Genomic DNA, 19578 nt, shown 5'->3' with positions numbered 1-19578 from the left:
GGAAAAAAAAGTAGTAATCCCCTGAAGAGATCATTTGGTAAAGAAGATAAAATATCCAAAAACTGCCCCAGGAGATGGATTTAAATTCTCTCCAGACACAAATTACTCCATTCTTCACAAGTGCTCTATTTAATATAATACAGTCCATGATGTTGGGACATATTGCCAGCAGTCACATGATGCTAGCTCGACAACATTTGACAAACCTTATCCAAGGTGGTTCCTGGGCCATTCCTACAGAGAGCTCCCAAGTCCCCAGGAGAGCTTCTGCTCACTGCTAGGGAACAGCAGCACTGGAGGCCAAAATGGTGCCTGGCTCCTTTCTGGTTTTTCTTGCCTTGGCAACTGCCATTTGCACAGCAGTTAATTTAGAATAAATGAAATTTCAATGTGCACATTTCTTGTTCCCCCCCTTCTGCTATGTAAAGGGCAAGAGTAAGAGGAAATTATTGATTAGAGGAGGGACCCTCCAGAAGAGGGGAAAAGCATGAAAATTCTCTTTACTGTTCCCAGACAAGGTAATGTTCATACAAGAACATGTGGGACAGCAAGAACGCTGTGCCCCTCTCCGTCTTTTGTTCCCTCCACCCCCTTTCACATGTCCAGGGGAAGGACAAGGGCTTGTAGATGCTCCATGGCAGTAACTGAGTGCCTCATGGTGATGTTTTCTGCTTTGTTCTAGAGCTTTTGCAGGGAAAAGTTAAGAGCTGTACCGTTCTGCTGATTTTATGCTCTGTGTCCCTGTATACGTTCTGTTTCTGAAGCGTGCCGTTTTGGTGCTGCAGCGAGGTGATGCATTGGATGGTGTGGATGTACTTCGTAGCACTGGGGGGTTTATTACAGTCGGATGTGTGCTCATGCCAAGGAAATGGGGAAGGTGGATACGAAGAAAGTGTCTTGGATTGATATTGACGCTGTGGTATGAGAAGGGGCAGGTGTGGAAGAGTGCAGAGCAGCCTTCTCGGCTAGACGTGCCCTTAGCTTGGACATCGCTGGCTCGGGCAGCAGGTTCGGCCCCATTTGCTTGCCGGTCCCACGCCCTCCTCGTGTGACGGGCTTTGCGCGTCCGAGCGTTTCGGGGAGCCGGGGCACCTCGACACGCGTCCCAGTGCGGCAGCCCGGTGTCGGGGAGGGGGCTTGGCGGGGCCGGGCCCCCGAGCGGGGCTGGGCACGGCAGGAGCCGCAGCCCGGAGCGGGGCACGCCCGGCCCGGGCTGACCCCGCCGCAGAGAGGGGGAACCCGCCGGGCTGGGGGGAAGGGGGGACGGAAGGCGCTGCGCGGCGTGTTTCCCAGGGGACGGGGATTGCGGGCTGCGGAGGGGCCAGCGAGAGACTTCGAGACCACCGAGTGCGAGGGGCAGCGGCGAAGGAAGCCCGACGGAGACTCTGCCTCCCCTGCCGGGTCCCGGAGCTCCCGCCGCCAGTGGGGCCGGTGCCGGGGCTGCCCCGCCGCCGGATGCCCAGAACTCCTCGCCCCGCACCGGCCGGGCTGCAGGAGGAGGAGGAGGAGGAGGAGGAGGAGGAGGAGGAGGAGGAGGAGGAAGAGTAGGAGGAGACCGGGCGCTTTCACTCCTGCTGACTGCTGAGGCAAAAGGCAGAAAAAGGAGGAGGGGAATAAAAAGTAAAGAGGGGGGAGAGAGTGAGTGAAAGAAAACTAAGCCCAGCTTTTGCCGGTGCTGCTTGGATTGGATCTGGTTTGAGTTTCCTCTCTGCTGGCTTGAGCAGCAAGAGAAGGAGGAGTGGGGGGAAGTCGCTCACTCTTCCTCTGAAGCTTTAGCAAACGTGCTGGTGCCTGTGCTGGCGGGGAGCTGCCCGGGTGCAGTTCCTTCGCAGCATATTGCTGTCACTGCCTGGACTTCTCGAGGACCTGGAGGAAAAAGACATCACAGACCTGACAGTTGCTCACTGCCTATAGACTTGTCACTTTTTTTTTTTTTTTTTTCCTTAGGGGATTCTTTTTTAAACGTATTTTTCTCCCGGGTCTCAGAACAGCAGTTTCTTGAGTGGCTTTGAAATCCATTGCTTCCTTATCAACTTCGGGAGATATTTTAAAAAACTTTTCCCCCCCTCTCTTCTGTTTTCATAGGCAAAAAAAAAAAAAAAAAAAGAAAAAAGAAAAAAAAAGGATAAAAAAAGATAATCCTTTTGGGGGAGGGGAGATGATCGTGCTGATGTGGAATAAGTGCTCCTGCTGTCTCCTCTTACTAGCCGCGGTCCTGATCGTGGAGAGCTCCCAGCTAGACAGCTCCAGCTCCAAGGTGAACTCCATCAAGTCCACCCTGATGGGGGAGGCTCCAACTCAGGCAACCAACAGATCTGCAGGCATCCACCAGGGACTGATGCTTGCTAGCAGTAAGAAGGGCAAAATGCTAGAGCAGATGGGAAAACCTCCCAAGCACTATCACCGGCAAGGAGAGGTAGGACATGGTTTCATTGCTTGAGTGTCTGTCCGTGTGCTGTATGTAAATAATTTCTTTCTTTCCCCTCATATTGTTTTCATAGCTTTAATATGCTAAATTAATTAATTTACTTCATTGGGCTTGCCTGGGACAATATAATCTTGTAATAGGTGTTAAGAACTGTGAGTGGGAGGTTTAAACCATTCATTTTTCTCTGTAGGGTTAATAACTGATGGAAGAAAGAGCAATCTAAAAAACTATCATCTTCAGCATTTCTTTTTTTGACTCCTTCAAAAGGCTGCCAGAAGCAAAGGAAGAAATTTCTTGTTAGCTGTCAAGACAGTAAATGATTTGATTTTGAATAGGTGAGGAAAATTTGAACGCGATGTAAAAAATTCACAGCAGTGTAACAAACTTGGTTTTAGAAATCACACCTGGCAAGTTGATCTCTGGTATCTTTATCCTTGGTGAGAATAAAAAAGCATACTATCCCTGTGGTATACTTTAAGGTACAGTCCTTTGTTTAATAAGACAGAAAACAAATTCTGTGTTCCTTTTCCAGAATACGCTCCAATGATTGTGGAAGTTTTGTTTGGTTATGAGAGTTTGAATGTGAAGAAGATAGAAAAGGTTATAGAAAAAGAAAAAGAAGGTTAAGAGGAAAAAACCCCAACACCCTGACTCACTTGTGCAGTCTTCTTTCCTCTCAACCCTGCCTGGAAACTTGCAAGTCTGATAGAAAATAATCTTCATTCAACTATCTTTGCGCTAAACCACAAAGCAGCACTTTAAGTCATCAATCCTGTTCTTCCCTTTCAGATCTTAACTTGGATGGTACAAATGTTTGTGTTGTGATGTTGAAAGAGGTAGACTTCTTCAGAAAATGTAGATTTTATTGGGTATTAATAGTATCTCTAAATACAGCTGCTTTTCATAAGCAACATTGTAGCAGCAAGAGAGTGTGCCAACATTCAGCACTAAAAAGGCAAAATACTCAATGCCTGAAGGGTCTGTACTTGCTTAAATTTTCCTTATAGCAGCAGAGAAACTGAAAATTCAAATAATCCACTGAATTTGCTAAAGTGTTTCACATCAGCTTCCTAATAATTGAATGTTATAATTTAGTTTTGTGTGCAAGCATAGTAGTGGTAGTTTTGGGTTTTGTGTGTGAGAAATTTCCAAGCTTTTTTTCCCTAGCCACTCAACTGCTTTATAATTTACCCAGGATTTGGTTGCCTCTCCTTACCTCTAAGCAAAGTTTAGCAAGCGATGCTGTGATGAAGTTTCATATTACTAAAGTACTGTGCTCTTCTCTAGTTCACTACTGTAATTTTACTAATTACAGTTACATTGCTATGTTGAATCACCTTGAGGAGATAGAGGTGCCCAATGAACCTTCTTATATGTTCTCCTTGGATTTCCTTTTGTTTTCAATGTATTCACAAAATGTCCAAATACAGGTCCTATTTTCCCACTGAGTGTTAGCAGTCTCATGAGTTTTTTGAGTCTGTGCTGCCCAGCTTTTGCCTTTTGGAGAAGTCTTGCCATCTTCCCCCACGTACAACATCCTCGGTGCTTCACTGTGTGTTCAGCGCAATGTTGAGAATAATTGATTATAATTCACCCAGTTCCTGAAAAACAATTTGTGCTACCCACTGGTTGTATTTGCAAGATTTGCCCCTAACTTGCCAGCCTGGACTGGGATTTCTGGGTGCTTCTAGATCCTGGCATGAACTCATGAGGCAATGTAACTTACAGCACTGTAAGTATCTGAAATGGTAGAGGAGGTGTCATGCATGTTAAGATTTCATGTTTGTAGCATAAGCAAAGACCCCCAGAGAATTGGTGGCTGTGACTCCCAGGGAGTGAAGCCTGACCTCCCATCAAAGGCTGTCAGCACTGAATTTACCCCCTCTCTCTGAGATTCTGTCCCCAGATCCGGCATGGCCTCACACAGATGTATGTGAAAATGACACAGATTTGCTCCCAATAATTCTAGATGCTACTTTTGGCCACCTGCCTGAAGCAACACGGTTTATAGAGAATTGCAATAGAAAGAGGAAAAAAAGGGAAAAGACAAGGAAAAGAAAATGAAAGAGAAGAAAGAAAAAAAGAAAAAAAAGTAAAGAAAAAATAAAAAAGAGAAGAGAGAAAGAGTATCTTTTCTGAAAAGGTTTTCTCTTTGGTGATACTTCCAGCTGTAGGGCTGGTGAGCTGCTGCATTTTTTTAGCAGCAGGGTCATGCATATCAACCAATTAAGACATGATATTTTCATAATCTTTTTTGAAGTACTCTCTTATTAGGTTAGTATTTAATTTGCTTAGATTATGGGATTTTGCACTGAAGTTTACCATGCCACTTGAAAAAGAACAGGCCTACGCATTTCTTTCTAAAACAATCTGTTGAATTAGTGGAATTTGTAATGTCTCAAAAGTAAAAGTATCTTTTATATGTTGGCAACATTAGATGGTGAGTTGAGTGTCTTGTTTACAACTAGGAAATAGTTTAATAAGGACCAAGGATATGCATGTTAAAGATAAATTAATAGAATTTTGCTATTGTGAAGTCTTTGAGCTGTGCTTTCAGGTCTGGACTTACACGTGGTGGAAATCACCAAAACTGATGAAAGGACCATCAGCCTACAACGTATTTGCTTTTAAATTATGTTAATTCTCAGGACTAGGAGCAACTTGGGAGTGTTTAATCAGCAATAAATCAACTGATACAATAGTTGATGGCTTATCTGGAGTGTTGATGTTTTTCAGCTGGTAGTTACAGTGCTTCTGCCCAGAAAGGGAAGATCCAGCGCTCTTTTGTCAGGCAAAGTTCCAGTTTAAATTAATGAAAATACTCACATGAGCAAAGCAAGTTGATCCAGCTTGCAGAGAGACTGGCGGGGCAAATGTGGATTTTAGTAAGACTTAACATTTTTATGTCTTTCTGAGGAATATTATTTATTTTCTGGTCTTATTCCCTTTACTGCCTTGGATCAGCCGAGAATAAGAAGCCCTGATGTGCTAATCGGTGAGATTTCATTCTCTTCACTGTTCTTTACTGTCATTGCTGCCTTTCCTTTTCTACAAACTGGTAATGTTTACCCAATTTCACAGAGAATCAGAAAGTGTCTACAACATTTGCACAAGGGAAATTTTTGCTCAAAGCCAGTATTGTACAATGCATGCTAGTCTAGGTTACTTTGTGGGAGCTGGGATTATATACTGTCAGCTATTTATTTCCTTTCAAAACTTGATTTAGAGAAATGCTTCTAGGGATATCCAACACCTCAGTTCTGTGACCTCTCTGTGAAAGTGTTCTGGATATATCCCCTCTCTAGGAAAATATGATACAGTGAACAGGGTCATAATTGACAGTGAAGATAGATGAATTTTTCTGTGTGTTAGCTAAAGCTTTCACTGTGTTTGGGCAAGGTCTCCCACGTGAGTGATCTAGCTCGATTATAGAGATGCAACCTGAAAGGAAAAATAGAACATACTGTATGTTGCTTGAAAGGCATAGCCATTCCACAGATTCCTGGTTGATGACTTTGTAGCTTCTTTAATTCACTTCACCATCTTTTAGACTTCTTGCCTCTGGGTTTTAGTCCCCTCTCTCCTCTGAGACATGTCCCCTCTGTCAATGCTGGGGTTTGCAGGCCTTCACACTCAATCGCCTTTAATGATCTGGTAGGCTGTGACCTACCAAGCTTTATTTCCAGCTATTTTCCTTCTTTAATCTATGGGTGCTATTATCTTCTTTCCTGGCCACAAGCTGTCGCTTCAGTTCATTCCCACGCAAGATGTGTCTCTCATTCCCTTTGTCCCTTTGCTGCTGCATAGCTGTTTGGGTTTGTGCTTCCCCTTGAGACTTTCCCTTCCCCATGAACATGATGGGAGCAGTAACAATGAAGGGAAGAACTGGGACATCCAGTAGAGGGATGTGTCTTAGTCAGACCCACTGACACATCTATGGGGCTGACTGAGAGATAATGAGGTCTGGAAAAGGGAGAGAGAAGTGAAAAGCTGGGACAAATTTTGGTGCTGCAGAGGCACAACAGACAGCTATCAGATAAGCCTTAGTATCCCAAATGCACTGGTTTTAATGTTAAAATGTGTTTATTTTTTTTAAATTATATTGCAGCTTGAGCTAAGAGGTTCGAGACCACAGAAGCCAAACCAAAGAGGCATTTATTCAAATGACTAATTTGATACTGATCTCATACCTATTAACGCGTGGACATACATGTGTTTCTTGGACAGGACATAGTTACCCACAAGGACTTGCTAGAAAATGTTTGGATGATGCTTTGTAGCAAGTAAAACAGCATGAGATGTAGTAATTGAATGCAGTGCCCTGACAATGTTACAATAAAATGTACCAAAGACACCAAAAATGTAACCACAATATCTTAAATAGCTAGCAACCAAGACAGTAAAAATTATTTCTTCATGGGATTAAAAATAAATTAATTAAAATAGCTAGAAATTACATCCAGCAATAGCTGCTTTTTTTTTTTTTAATTAAAAAAAAAACAGAATTGCTAAATCTGCAGAGAGGCCACCAGAGGATTCTTTGCTCTTGCTGTTTGGTGTTAGAAATCTGGGTGACATACTGGTTTACTGGCAGCAGTCTTGCTAAATAACCTACTAGCTTCCCTCTTAACTGCAAAAAATGGGGTGCATTATCTCCTTCCTGGGTCATGCTTGGTGTCCCCTTCAAATTGTTATTATTAACTGATGCCATAGTATAGAGCAAAAGCTCCTATAAAGTAGCTTTACTGGCAGTATTTCATATTAGCTTTGCAACATTGCCTAGAAAATTTCTAGAACTTAGATGTGCTGCTGGGTGTGCAAGTACTTAGGAAGAGTCAGTTTCTGTATGGAAAGTCTGTCAGTGCTTAATGACAACACAGAAGATGATGAAGCATGATTACATTTTCCCCTCAGAAAAGTGAGTCTGATTAACTCATTATGTTTGATTAACTGATGCTTTGCAGATGCAAATATAGCACAAGTTTAATTTTGATCTTAATTATCTCAACACCGGATGTATCTTGCAAGCACTTCGTATCTCATGGCTTGTCAATAGAGCCTTTGGTCCTTTTACACTTGTTCTTACAAATGCCTCACCCTGGAAATGTTGTTCAGGAGGAATTTAGTTCTGCAAAGGAGGAGCCCCATGAAGCTTCTGCTTCTGTTTGGTTTTCCAGCATGGCTTTCCTCTCCAGGTTTTGTATATCTGCTTATTTTTTTAAAGTATTTTCAAACAAATTTTAGATATATGTAAAAATGTTAATTTGGAGAATACCTTGAAAACAGAGAGCTTCCCCTCTGCATGTGCTTGCCAAGGTCCCTACCAAGTCCATGCTACTGCCTGCATGCACACACGGACTGTGGCTGGCAGGAATCAGGATGTGGTGGGACACACCTGGAGCCAGCAGCCCCTGCTTGGCCCATCATTGCCATCATTGTAGGCTTGTCACCATGTCCTATGGAGCTTTGTGTTGGTTTTAGCACTGCAGTCATGAAATGTTTAAGGTGGATTTAAGGAGCTGGAGTTTGTGTGACACCATAGACATGGTGGAGAAAGCTAGAAGCCATCATTCTGCTCTTCCTGCACTGGTAAAATTCCAAGTGTATTAAGAATTTTATATTTATTCTTTTTTTTAGTGAACTGAAGATAATCCTTTTGAAGTCCTTGTGTTTTACTGCTGTGTTCTAGGTGGTGTTTCTGGTACTTTTAGGTTGAAACCTCTAGGAAGTTTCTATGAACTTAATATCCATGGATGTGAAAGGCCAATGCAAAAGCCAAGACGATCAGAAGGTCTGCTTTGCTAATGAATTTTGCCTGAAAAAGTTTTTATTTTCAGTAGAGACCATGAACTTCATCTCATCTTTTTTTCACCTAGTGTAGGATGTGCATTGGCAGTGTGTGTCCCCAAACCACTACTTTTCCTTAGTGTAACTTTTTCCCTTTTTGGTTGAAGGTCAAATTTATTCTAATGGAAATTGTAATAAACATTAAGCAATTTTCAAATTGTAATGACATGTGGAAATAGATGATTTATGGTATTTCCAAGCTAATTGCAGAATCCTTTGCTCCAGAGTGGGCTACAGAATGTAGTGTTAGAGAGTGAGCGAGATGGCTTAAAAGGATATGTATGTTCATACTAAGGGACAGCATAATACTAAATCACAGCAATCTTCAAATAAAATATGGAGTTTTGTTCATCTTTGTTACAGTTTTTTGGGGATAGGCCTTAAATCCATCTATGATTTATACATTTGTGTTCACACAAACAGAACTAGAGTTATGAAAATAAATGGAATACAAGCACACAGCGGGAACATGGAGTTCACTCATTCAGCAGCTATTTTGTTCTTACTAACGGAAAGAGCAGAGCAATGCTACAAAAAAGAAAAAAAAAAAACTTAAAAGTTGTTGGGTTTCCCCCCCTCAAAGCACATAAGCACACGGTTCAGCCCCTTGGGACTTTCTTAAAGCTAAGCTTTGATATGATTGAATTTTCATATGCATAGTAATGAATCTTTGAGACATGCATGTTGCACATGTGTAGTGCAAATGGCACTGGTTTAGCATTTTTAGCAGTAAGCAAAGGCAGACTGCTCTGCACATGCTTGGGAATGAGGTGTTGCTTCACTCTGCAAGCCCTCTGCCTCATTCTCTGTGCATCATGTAAGTGTGAACCAGGCTGTGCATGCTTTTAAAAGCATATTTATCGGTCCAGTGAATGAGAGGACAGGGTTCAGTTCTACGTGTTTTGGCAGCTTGCCTTGAGTAAAGCAATGACTTGCTGTCAGCATGATCTCCTCTCTCCAATCTGAAATGACTACAGTGGAGATCTCTTAAAGGAACTGCGAACACAATGCATTGGTGTTGCAGCAGGAAACTTTTATTCTTGGAATCTCAATCCTAACTGGAACAGTGTCAGGGAAAGTAGTGCATCTGGTGGGGGAAGATCTCCTTTACTTTTCCTTTGGCATAGAGCAAGGTAGCTTCCCAAATTGGGTTAGTTTTTGGGGGTTTTTTTGCTATATGTTCCTACAGAAAATGGTACACCTCTTCTTGGCAGTCTGAAAAGATACTAAACTGGACATTCTGCTGTGGCCTGACCTGTCAGGATTAGTGTATACAACTTGCCATATTTCTTTGTTTCTTTTCTTTTGGCTTGAAAATGAGAGCACAGAGCCCTCCCACCCAGTTTGCTGTGGACTCAGGATGCTGTTTTCTACCTAAAAAAAAAAAAAGTGTTTATTTCTATCTTCTGGGGTTTTAGGTAGCCCATACAATGACTGAGCTGAGTCTTTTACTCTCCCTTTGGTAGGAGTATTGGGTGCATGCGTCCTTTCTTTCTTTTTCAAACATCATCTCCCTGTCATTCTTCAGGAGGGAGGGAAGACAGGACATAACAAATGGTCATGTTTTACCAGACCTGCCATTCTTAAATTTCAGTTTATCATCCACTGAGCTAGCAATAATGACACCATCTGGCTCACATAACCAACCACTATGTGTGAACTGAATGCTATGGGGTTGCCCAGTGAGACTGAAAGTTGTTCTTTCAGACCTGTTCAGTTGCTGTTACTCCCAACAAAACTAAATTTCCATTTTTATATTATTATTAACCAATACCTGTGGTAGGGACAGAGAGTAGGATGTAGGTCAGAATTCAGGAATGGAAATTTTGGGAACCAAGGAAGGACCATGAAAACAGGAGGTTGCCATCCTCTCTCCACACTTTCTCCATATGGAGCCAAATGTTGATATTGCCTCTTGTCATCTTACAGGTAAAGAGAAAAACTGCCTAGGCTTAGAAGGCTACTTTATAGTTTGGTGGTTAGTACTAAACTGCTTAGCTGCATACAATGTTTTTGTAATTGTTTAAATAAATACAGAGTTCTTAAAATGCTCTTTAGGAATGCTTGTAAACTTCTGTGCTTGGATTTGTCCCCATTGCTATCTTCCAGACATCCCACTCCTCGCCAGGAAAATGGCTTTTTAACAAGAAGAATACTCTGGAAATTACTTTCTGAGAGGGTCCTGGCCACAGCAGCTGTAACAAATTGCCACTGAACTTCAGTCCCAATTGTTTTTTATTGCTAAAAGGATAAGTGACCAAGTGAATACTTGTATTATAGCTTCACGACAGTTTATTAAGTATCGAATTGTAGTGTGTGATCTTGTCTAACCAGAAGATTAAGGTTTTCTCTGTGGAGAAATTTCCCTCAGACTTTGTACTGATGCTTAAGCTGCAAGAGGGTGAGAAAGTCCTGCCAGTCCCAAACTGTTCTGTGGTTAGGCTGGCTTAGGGTTTTCCTCTGCTGGGGCTGGTCGGTGATGTCAGCACAAGCAGAGCTATAACAGCATGAGGTAGCTGAGAGGTCAAGGCACTGCAATCCATTGCATGTTGGTCCACCTCCTGCTGAGGAAACAAGTCCATGGGGGGCATTTCCTGAGCAAGAGGGTTTTGAGTGGCAGCGCAGCTTCAGCATAGCTCGGGAAGCATTGCTAACTGGGAAGCATTTTTGGCATGATTTTCCAAATGAGCAATACAGAGCCCAGGAAGGTCAATGAAGAATGGAGCAAAACCTTGAGATGGTAAAGGAGGCATGCTTGTGTCCTTGAGGAGGATTTGCCACCTGGAAAGGACGTGCAAGTGTGCCTGCCCTCCTCTCAGGCTCTCTGCTCTAACTTTGAGGATCTCTCCTTCCCCAGACATGCTGGCCTCGCTGTCACTGCTGTTGCTTTGGGGCTTGGGTTTGGTTTTGTCCAATGCATTAAAAAGGATGATGCCTTTTCTTAAGCACTATCCTCTCAAGTTATCAGTGAAGAATAGATAAGAGAATCTTTATTTCAGGCACACATGTGCACTCCAGGTGTGAAGGGAACTCTTAAACTGTTTATGAGCGCACAAAGCCCCATGAACAAAGAGGGCAGAAAAGAACGTTGTCATTTTAAGGAAAAATATGTTTTAAGGCCCTGTTAAAAAATAAAGCCAAAACAGAACTGCAAATGGGCTGCAGATTGTCTGTGTAAGAGAGATTAGCACTCTGAAAATCTCTGAATAGGCTTGTGCCAGAGACAGTCCCAGGTAGCCAAGATGCCATTTGACAATGGAGGTGGTATCCACTGTCAGGTTCTTGTCTTGGAGATCTACCCACAAAATTCTCTTCTAACATGCATACACAGGTAAGTAGGATAGCACTGCCTTAACTGTCTTTTAAAGGTTTTAGATGATTAGAAGTCAATAGAGACATTGTATGAAAGGGGTGATGGTGGGGTGTGAGTTCCAGATCTGGGTGCCCTTATCACTTTTAAGTTTGGTGGGGTTGAAGTCTGTTTTACTGTTAAAAGGTCAGAAGGGTCAAGGATGGCTAAAATGAGAGAAATCACATTACTTTAAGAGTCATGTGAGGATATCTTAATTTGTTTGGAACAGCTTTCAGGTACACTGAGGGTAGCATCCATTATGGTGGTGACAATTCAAACAAACAAAACTGATGTAACTCACTCCCCTCCTGCACTGTTTTCCAGCTGATGCTCCAAAAAAATTTGGCCATAGACACAAGTTCATGCTGCCAGAAATGCTACACTTCAGCTCTTTGCTCTGCAAAATATTCTGCTTTATTGCCCCTCTTATCCGAAAAGTGCCACACACTTCTGAACAGAAAGCCATCTCAAAGGGTTGGCTCTGTTTACTGATTGGATGAGTCTGAAATGTACTTATGTACCTAACTCCCTGAATGTTTTCAGTGGGAATTAGGTTCTTCATGCATTTAGGGAGTGTCCTGGTCTTTTCCATGGACAAGAGAAATTCAGAGGAAGTTGTCTATCTGAGACTTGGTGCAAGGCATGCTCAGGAACAAGGACCTCTCTTCTTCATCACCTATGTAAGGTAGTCCGAGTTTGGTCATCAGAATAATTAGTTATAATTATTATTACAGAAAAGTTTAATCAGAACAATTAATGCTGTTCCCTCAATTAGGAAATATTTATCTAAAAAATCAGTTATAGGTCGTATCTAATATAGCAGACACGGTTACACTGGCCCTTCTCTCTGGGTTACAATCTTTATTAAGAGTAACTTTTTTCTTAAATCAGCATATTTTTTAATTTTTTTTTTTCCTGTAAAACTGGACATGGCTGCAGAGATGTTGCAAGGAGAGCTGTAGTGCTTGTCTTTAATGAGCCTCTTCCTGACCCACCCTGTGTAAAGCAGTTGACACATCATGTGTTGTGCAGCTGGGACGGCTACCCTGGCACATATCTCTGATATGTGAACATTTTGACTTTGGCCTTTTGGAAGCACTGGTCCCATGCTGTTCTCCAGAGTCGTGTTTAAGTAATTTCCCAGATACTGTGGATATAGGGCCGGTAGGAGAAAAGCTGCAGTGGAATTCACGAGTACATATTTAGCTGATTCCGTGAAAACGGATTGCACAACACAAACTGACAATTTCTGGATTTGATTTTCTCTCTTTCCTTGGTTTTACCTCCAGTGCTTCTTCTGTCAACCGGTCAGTATTTGGTTCTGAAGTGTAGAGTTTGTGCGTTGTGTGTGTATGTGTAAATGGTGGGGTTTTTGTTTTTTGTTTCAGTTTTTTTGTGGGGTTGTTGTTTTAATTTTGCAATGCAGCCCTTTAAATTTGAATATTACCCCTTGATCAAAAGGCAGACCAGTTTCTGTGAGGCAGCAGGTGGAGGGCTTGAAGGGTACTGAGGTGGTGCAGGGGTGAAATTCAGGCAGGGGGATCCACACTGCTGAACAGTCTGAGCAGACAAGAGCAGCCATGGACAAAGTTCATGCCCTTTCAGTGGAACAATGCACATCTCTGTCCCTGGAGTACAGGCAGCTTGGCTCTCCTCAAGCTCTTGACTCTACTGGAAGTGTTGGTTCTTGTATGCTTTGACCATTTGTTAGTAAAATGGCCACTGCTTTTGCTTTTGATCTCCTTCTGCCCTAAATGACCCTATTGTCAGGAAATCAATTTAAAGAGTAGCTGCTAGAGGACATTTTGTGTACATTTGGTCAAAATCAAATTACCCCATCTTTGCTCTTCAAATACTTATGCCAATGGAGCTATAGCTCAAGTACAAAAACTTTAAAGAAACAAAATTACCGAGGTATAACCCATTTAGTAAATGATTAGAATAACTGGTAATTGATCAAAAATAAGCAGGATTAAACTGCCACATTTCACTACACAGGGAGGCTATGAACAAAGCGTCACATAAACTTTTCAGGACGGATGCTGTTCAACTTATTGGCAAATTTTCTCGAAAATGGACAAAGAAATTTTCCATTTATTTATTTCCAAAATTTTTATTTATTTCCAAAATTTATTCACAAAAGTAAAAACTTAAGTATACCACAGAGTTGCAGTAAATGCCAGTATAGTGGCCACCTGAGAGATAAATCCCATGGGTAAAATTCCATTTCTGATAGTGTAAAGCAGTACAGTATGGCACAATGTGATGGCAATTTGGCACATAAGTGATAACCTGTAATTTAGAGTAAATTTAGCTATCTTTCATGGTGAAGCAGCAGCAGAGAGACATAAATTAAATACTAAGAACATATTAAAAAAAATTAAAGTGGAATATCAGGAAGCGAAATAAAAAACAGAGGGCATTTTTAAACTAGTTCTAATCTCATGGTGCTGAGTAACTGTTAAAAGATATAAAAGCAGTTAGGATTAAATGGAGAAGGCATGATCATAACACCAGAACTACTTAAACACAGGAGAAAGTAAATAGAATGCAAAGACCCAGTTTGGAAAAGGATTGCCCATGGGAGAACAGGACAGAGAGAAATAAAGAACTGAAGAGTCAGAAGAAGGTGAGTGGGGAGCAATTGCTCCGTGTTTGCTGTAGAAGAAGAACCAAGAGCAGACAGTGTGAAATTATCAGACAGCCAGGAACTACTTTTTCATGTTGCGGAGCTCATTGCCACATGGTGCTGTGAGAGCCATGTGTGGGAACTGCTCACAGGGAGAGGAGACAGACATAGCGACAAGAGACGGCATTGGTAGGTACTGAACATCCAGCCTCAGATGTGTCTAAGTGGCTGTTGGCTGAAGCTGGGAGAATGCAACTGGGAGAAGTCCTGTGCTTGCCTATAACCTTATTCCTCTGAATATTTGCATCTAGCTGGATGCTGGCCTGGACACTTTTGTCTGATAGGTTATAGCAACTTTTGTGTACTTATGCAGGTAATAATTTTTATCAACCTAAAGATCAATACAATAATTTTTTAAAATCAGTATCGTAAGTAGCCCAGCTTGTTGCCTTAATTTATCAGGAAACTTAAGCATATCTAGTTCAATGTAAGCACTTGTGTTTTGTGTACTTCTGTTATGATGTGCATATACAAATATTATGCAAAAACTGAACAACTGAGCTGAACCCAATCTTTGGGTCTATGGTAGTGGGCACTGATTTTCTTATCCTCTCTAATGCCCATGGACATCTGTGTTAGCACTCCCATGAATGCCAGTGTGGCTTTGTTATCCACACTTCTAGTCAGAATGTTAAATAGTCCAAAGAGATTGCTACAACAAATGGAAAACATGACTGCAATGAAAAGGAAATGGAAAAAAGAAGCAAGAGGCAAAGAGGCTTAGAACAGATTTACAAAGTATGTAGGATACACAAGTCAGGGGAGACTTTTCAAAGATTTTTGCTAAAATTTAATCAGCTACAGAAGTAAATACTTTCTAAAAAGAGTAAGATTTTCAACTCATTCATTATTTAGAATAAAGATTTTGGGGGTTTGTGGGGGGGAGGGGGTGTCTTTTTTTTTTCTTTCTAATTTCCTCAAGAATTTTGCTAATGAGTGAATCCTTCAGTTGCAAATTGTCATTATACACAGGGCTAAGTATCTTCAAATTTTTAAAAAGTCTGATGTTTCCAAAGTTGTTACAGTTTTGATGGAAACTACTCTGATGCCAGGGAAGTACAGGGTTGGTTGGCTCTGTCTACAAATAGATAAAAAAAGCTGAGGACAAAGAGCAGCTCAGGATTACAGTCAAACTCCAATAATCTCCTGTTTTCTCTTTAAAGTCAATTTGACCAGAGATTTTAGGAGCCTAAATTGAATTCACAGTGTTGTAAGTGCTGGTATGTGTATATCTGTGTGCATGTCTTTCCCTGCTTCCCTACCAGATCCATCAGGCAAAAGCTGGAGTTCACAAAGTATTGTGTTCCCTCTGTTGTTTTCCCCTTGCATCAGTCTCTGGTCACCATCTCTGACTTAATGAGTATTGATAGTATTAAAAAATTGATTTTTAAACCCTCCTTTGATCTTCTCTTCCACCTGCAAACTCCAAAAGAGTTAAAAGCTGTGGTTAACACACATGTTTAAATACTTTGGCATTCAAACTTGGATTCCAACCACGCAGGTTCAGTAAAAAACTTGGCAGGACTGCTGCCTCTCCATTGTGCTTGACAGCAAGGTGTGACATCTTGTGACCAGTTGATTGATGTGAAGATACCTGGTGCATTTGTGGCTAATGCAATACATGAATTTTGGTAGATGAGACCAAGTCCAGTCTGCTCCCTTCTCTAAAGCACACATGGAAAGGAATGTGCTATCCTGAACTTGTCTGCTTGCTAAAATCTCTGACACCTTTTTTTGCTGGTGAAAAAAAATCCCAGCTAATGATGTGTATTTGTTCATTCTGCTGGTTTTGTGCATACGGTGTGTTAGCTATCTGAGCAGAGTGTTTTCAATGGCTCTGTGAAATGGTATTTTATGGGGCCACAAATACTATAGTATTTTATAGTATTATATGGAGCCACAAATGCTTTGTTTGTTGGACTTCAAGCATAATACTTGGTTGGCTCAGTCATCAGTTATGCTAAATTTCTATGGCATTGATTCAAAAAAACTTGTCAGTGTATGCCATCTGAATTTCCCCATCAGTAAAATGCTCCTCTTTGAAGCTAATATATGATATGTTAAGGAACTAAGAGCACTTGGAAGATGATAACATAGATAACCAATCCAAACATTTACACAATGGGGAGTATTTTTAGAGATGAGAATCACAGAAGTTAAATGTCATAAAGTTTAATAGGAAGTGCACAGGTTGAATATGGCCCTTCTTAAGTCAATATGCTTTTAAACAGTAGTTTTTCTAAACATACTTTGGAATATTTTTTATTTTTAAATATGCATAACTAACATAAAAATTCTTGTAATAAAAAGAATGTGGTTTCTTCTATTTAGTTGTTCAATGTAAAAAAAAAAAGGTGCAGTTTTCACAATTGGTACAGATTCTAAGCAGAACAATATCATAATTTATTGCAGAAAGGAAAAATATTTGTTTTGAGAACCTGCATTTGCTCTTGAATCAGCAGGTTATGGTGCATTCATTTCATATCCTTCTCAGCTTTCATGCTCTCTCATCCATCTCTTTCTGATATTATATTAAACTCTTGAGTGCATAGAAATTTGGGTTCCCAGGACTCTGAGTTAGACTGGAACTCAAATCATCTGACAGACTTTGGAAACTGGGTCTGTAATTCCCAGTTCATTTGGATCCTTAATGATCATTCAATCTTCTGTCTGTGTTTCTACTTGCTCACTCACTTTTTACACAGTAGGAGTCAGTCAGTCTTCAGATCAGAAGCATATGGTACCCCTCCAGCAGACAAACATTTTCCACCAACATTTTGAAGAGAATGAAAATCTAAATAAATAACCCCCTAGGCTGAAAGCAGCCTATTCACCAAACAGCAATTCCACAGGAAAAATAAATGTTCAGCAAAGCGATCTTTCATTTGAAAATTGGATCCAGACTCTACAAACCGAGAAGGGTGAGCAGCTCTGTCATATGTGGTGCAATGCAGTTTGTCTGCAAAGTGTGCTGCCACAAGGTACTGATGTTCTGCCTATGGGGAAAAGCAAACTGGGCAAAAGTTAAACAGTTTGTTAGTCAGCAAACTGTTGAAATCATGGTACCATGAATATTATCCCTCATGAATTATAAATGGTTAATGCGTATGGACCATGCACCAGCTAGTTCAGAATGATGCAATTCAGAACAGATTCATCTTTCAACACTTTGTTTTGAGAAGTGTCGATTTTTGTTCTTTGAAGAAAGATGGTAAAATCTGAAAGGCAAACAAAAATTAGTCTTTTAGGAAGGTCAGACACAGAGTTCCATGTTTATCTTTTGGTCTAATATTGTAGTGTCTTGGTAAATTAATCATTGTTGCCTTGGGGTTTTTTTTTGCAAGGAATTCACTTCTTCCATGGAGCTAACTTCAGTAGTAGGAGTAATAGTAGTAGTAGTATATTATTGAGGATGGAGGGAGGAAAAAGGCCAGTTATCCTGTCAAAATGCAATGTTATAACTCAGCTGCCTTTTCAAGCAGCCATGTGAATTTGAAATCTAAGGGTTCTTTTCTGAAAAGAAAGATCACTCTAAGTATTATAACTTAGAAAATAGCATTTTTCCTCAGTTGCACTGATTTTTTTCCACCTGTGCAAGTCATCTGAATTGAAAGGAAATTTCAAAAACAATACAATAATTATAAGTTTGGGATGCTTATAAGAGATAAATCTAATATCTTTGTGCTTCAGGCTAAGGTGAATTTGTGCTTAAATTGATTTAGCAAGTTATCAGTCAGAAAAAGATTTTAAGAGGGTAACTAAAGGATTTCTACCTTTAAAATACTTACAAAATTTTAGCCAAGGACATAATTTTTGGGTTGGTATAGTAAAGACATAATCTATCATTTTCCCTCTGTAATAGCATATGCTAATTTAATTTTTTTATATTATATATTACTTATATATCTGTACATATGTGCCTATATACTAAGACCATTTAACATATGTGGATTTAGCAGGAAGTTTAAAATTTACTTTCTGGGGGTTTTGCTGAAACTATGTTGTTATTAGAACTGCTTTTGCAATCTCTAGTAACAGGAAAAGGAAAAACACCAGAAAAGAAGTTCATGAAGTATTGATAAAACCACAAAACCTTCAGTTTTGTGTTTTTTTTCAGGGGAAAAAAACCCTTAAAGAAATTTGGTCTTTTGAAAACTAAGCTATTCATGATTTAAAAATTAATTATTCAGTCTTACTAAATGCTCAAAGCATAGCAAATTTCCTTTTCTAAAAAGTTTTGAAGGTAAGGTTGGAGTCTGGAAATAAAGTAAAATTATTATAAAACAGGTTGCTTTAAAAATGGCATTATGTGCTTTCATATGTATTGTTTTCTAAAGTTTAAATTTAGTCATTTCACAAAGGGGATGAGAATTATTCTATCTCTTGGAGATTAAACCTTTCCTGAGATCAGGCTGTGCACTTTTTCTGCTTTACTCATTACCAATAATAATTTCGGATTGCTTTTTGGTCAAGAACTTTGCTGTTTATGCACATGCTAGAGGAGATTTCTGTCTGGATTCAGGTTAATAGGTGTGATAAATGAGGGGAAATATTTAGTGTGTTAAGGAAATTCAGAAAACAACTGATTTTAGATGGATCAGGTGGCACAATTTAACATTATCCCTTACTTCAGCAACCTGATTTCACATGGAAAGAATAATTAGGACATTTGTAGCACAAAGCTAGTGTTTCTTTAGTTAAAGAAGCATTGTTGAATCATAAACTAATTTCTTCATGAAGGGACTGCTTTGACTGGGGTACCCTCCCCAAAAATAATCGCAGTAGTAACAAATGTAAGATTGGTCTCATATAGATGTGCAAGAAATGTGAATTGTTAACTACAATCTGATTCCTTGGTACTACTTGTCATATTCCTGTGGAAATTAGTGGGAACTACAAATTTCTACCAACAGCAAATCTGGCTCTGCTAAAAACTCTATATTCTTTTAATTCCTATTGTTTTAAACCACCATGGCACAAAAAAAGCCTGCATTGATTCTTTTCTCTTATAAGTGTGCATCTTGGCATATCTGACTTCTAGCAGTAGTTAGGAATGCTACCCAGCCTTCCATGTCTGTTTTTATAAAGTTGTATGTCAGTTGAAACTGCCCTACAAATATGTGTTGTCTTTGTCCTACCCCTCAGCTCCAGAGCCACATTTTAAAACATGGCTATAATGCTTTTTTGCTTGTATAGATAGATCTGTTAGCTGGTGTTTCTGTGTTGTGTTTATCATGAAAACTTGTTGGAAAACTCGGTTAT

General features: G+C 40.3%; 1 protein-coding gene across 1 annotated transcript in view; it reads left to right on the top strand.

The window, feature by feature from the left end:
- Positions 1–1563: 1563 nt before the first annotated feature.
- Positions 1564–19578, top strand: part of DKK2 (dickkopf WNT signaling pathway inhibitor 2) — a 41328-nt gene continuing 23313 nt past the window's right edge. Inside the window, exon 1 of the mRNA XM_018926794.3 lies at positions 1564–2416. Within this exon, the coding sequence (XP_018782339.1) occupies positions 2159–2416 (258 nt within the window). The 5' untranslated portion in view covers positions 1564–2158. The remainder of the gene's footprint in view (positions 2417–19578) is intronic.

The sequence above is a fragment of the Serinus canaria genome, chromosome 4 (assembly GCF_022539315.1).
Source record: "Serinus canaria isolate serCan28SL12 chromosome 4, serCan2020, whole genome shotgun sequence".
Taxonomy (NCBI): Eukaryota; Metazoa; Chordata; class Aves; order Passeriformes; family Fringillidae; genus Serinus; species Serinus canaria.
This window is presented reverse-complemented; position numbering and strand designations above follow the sequence as displayed.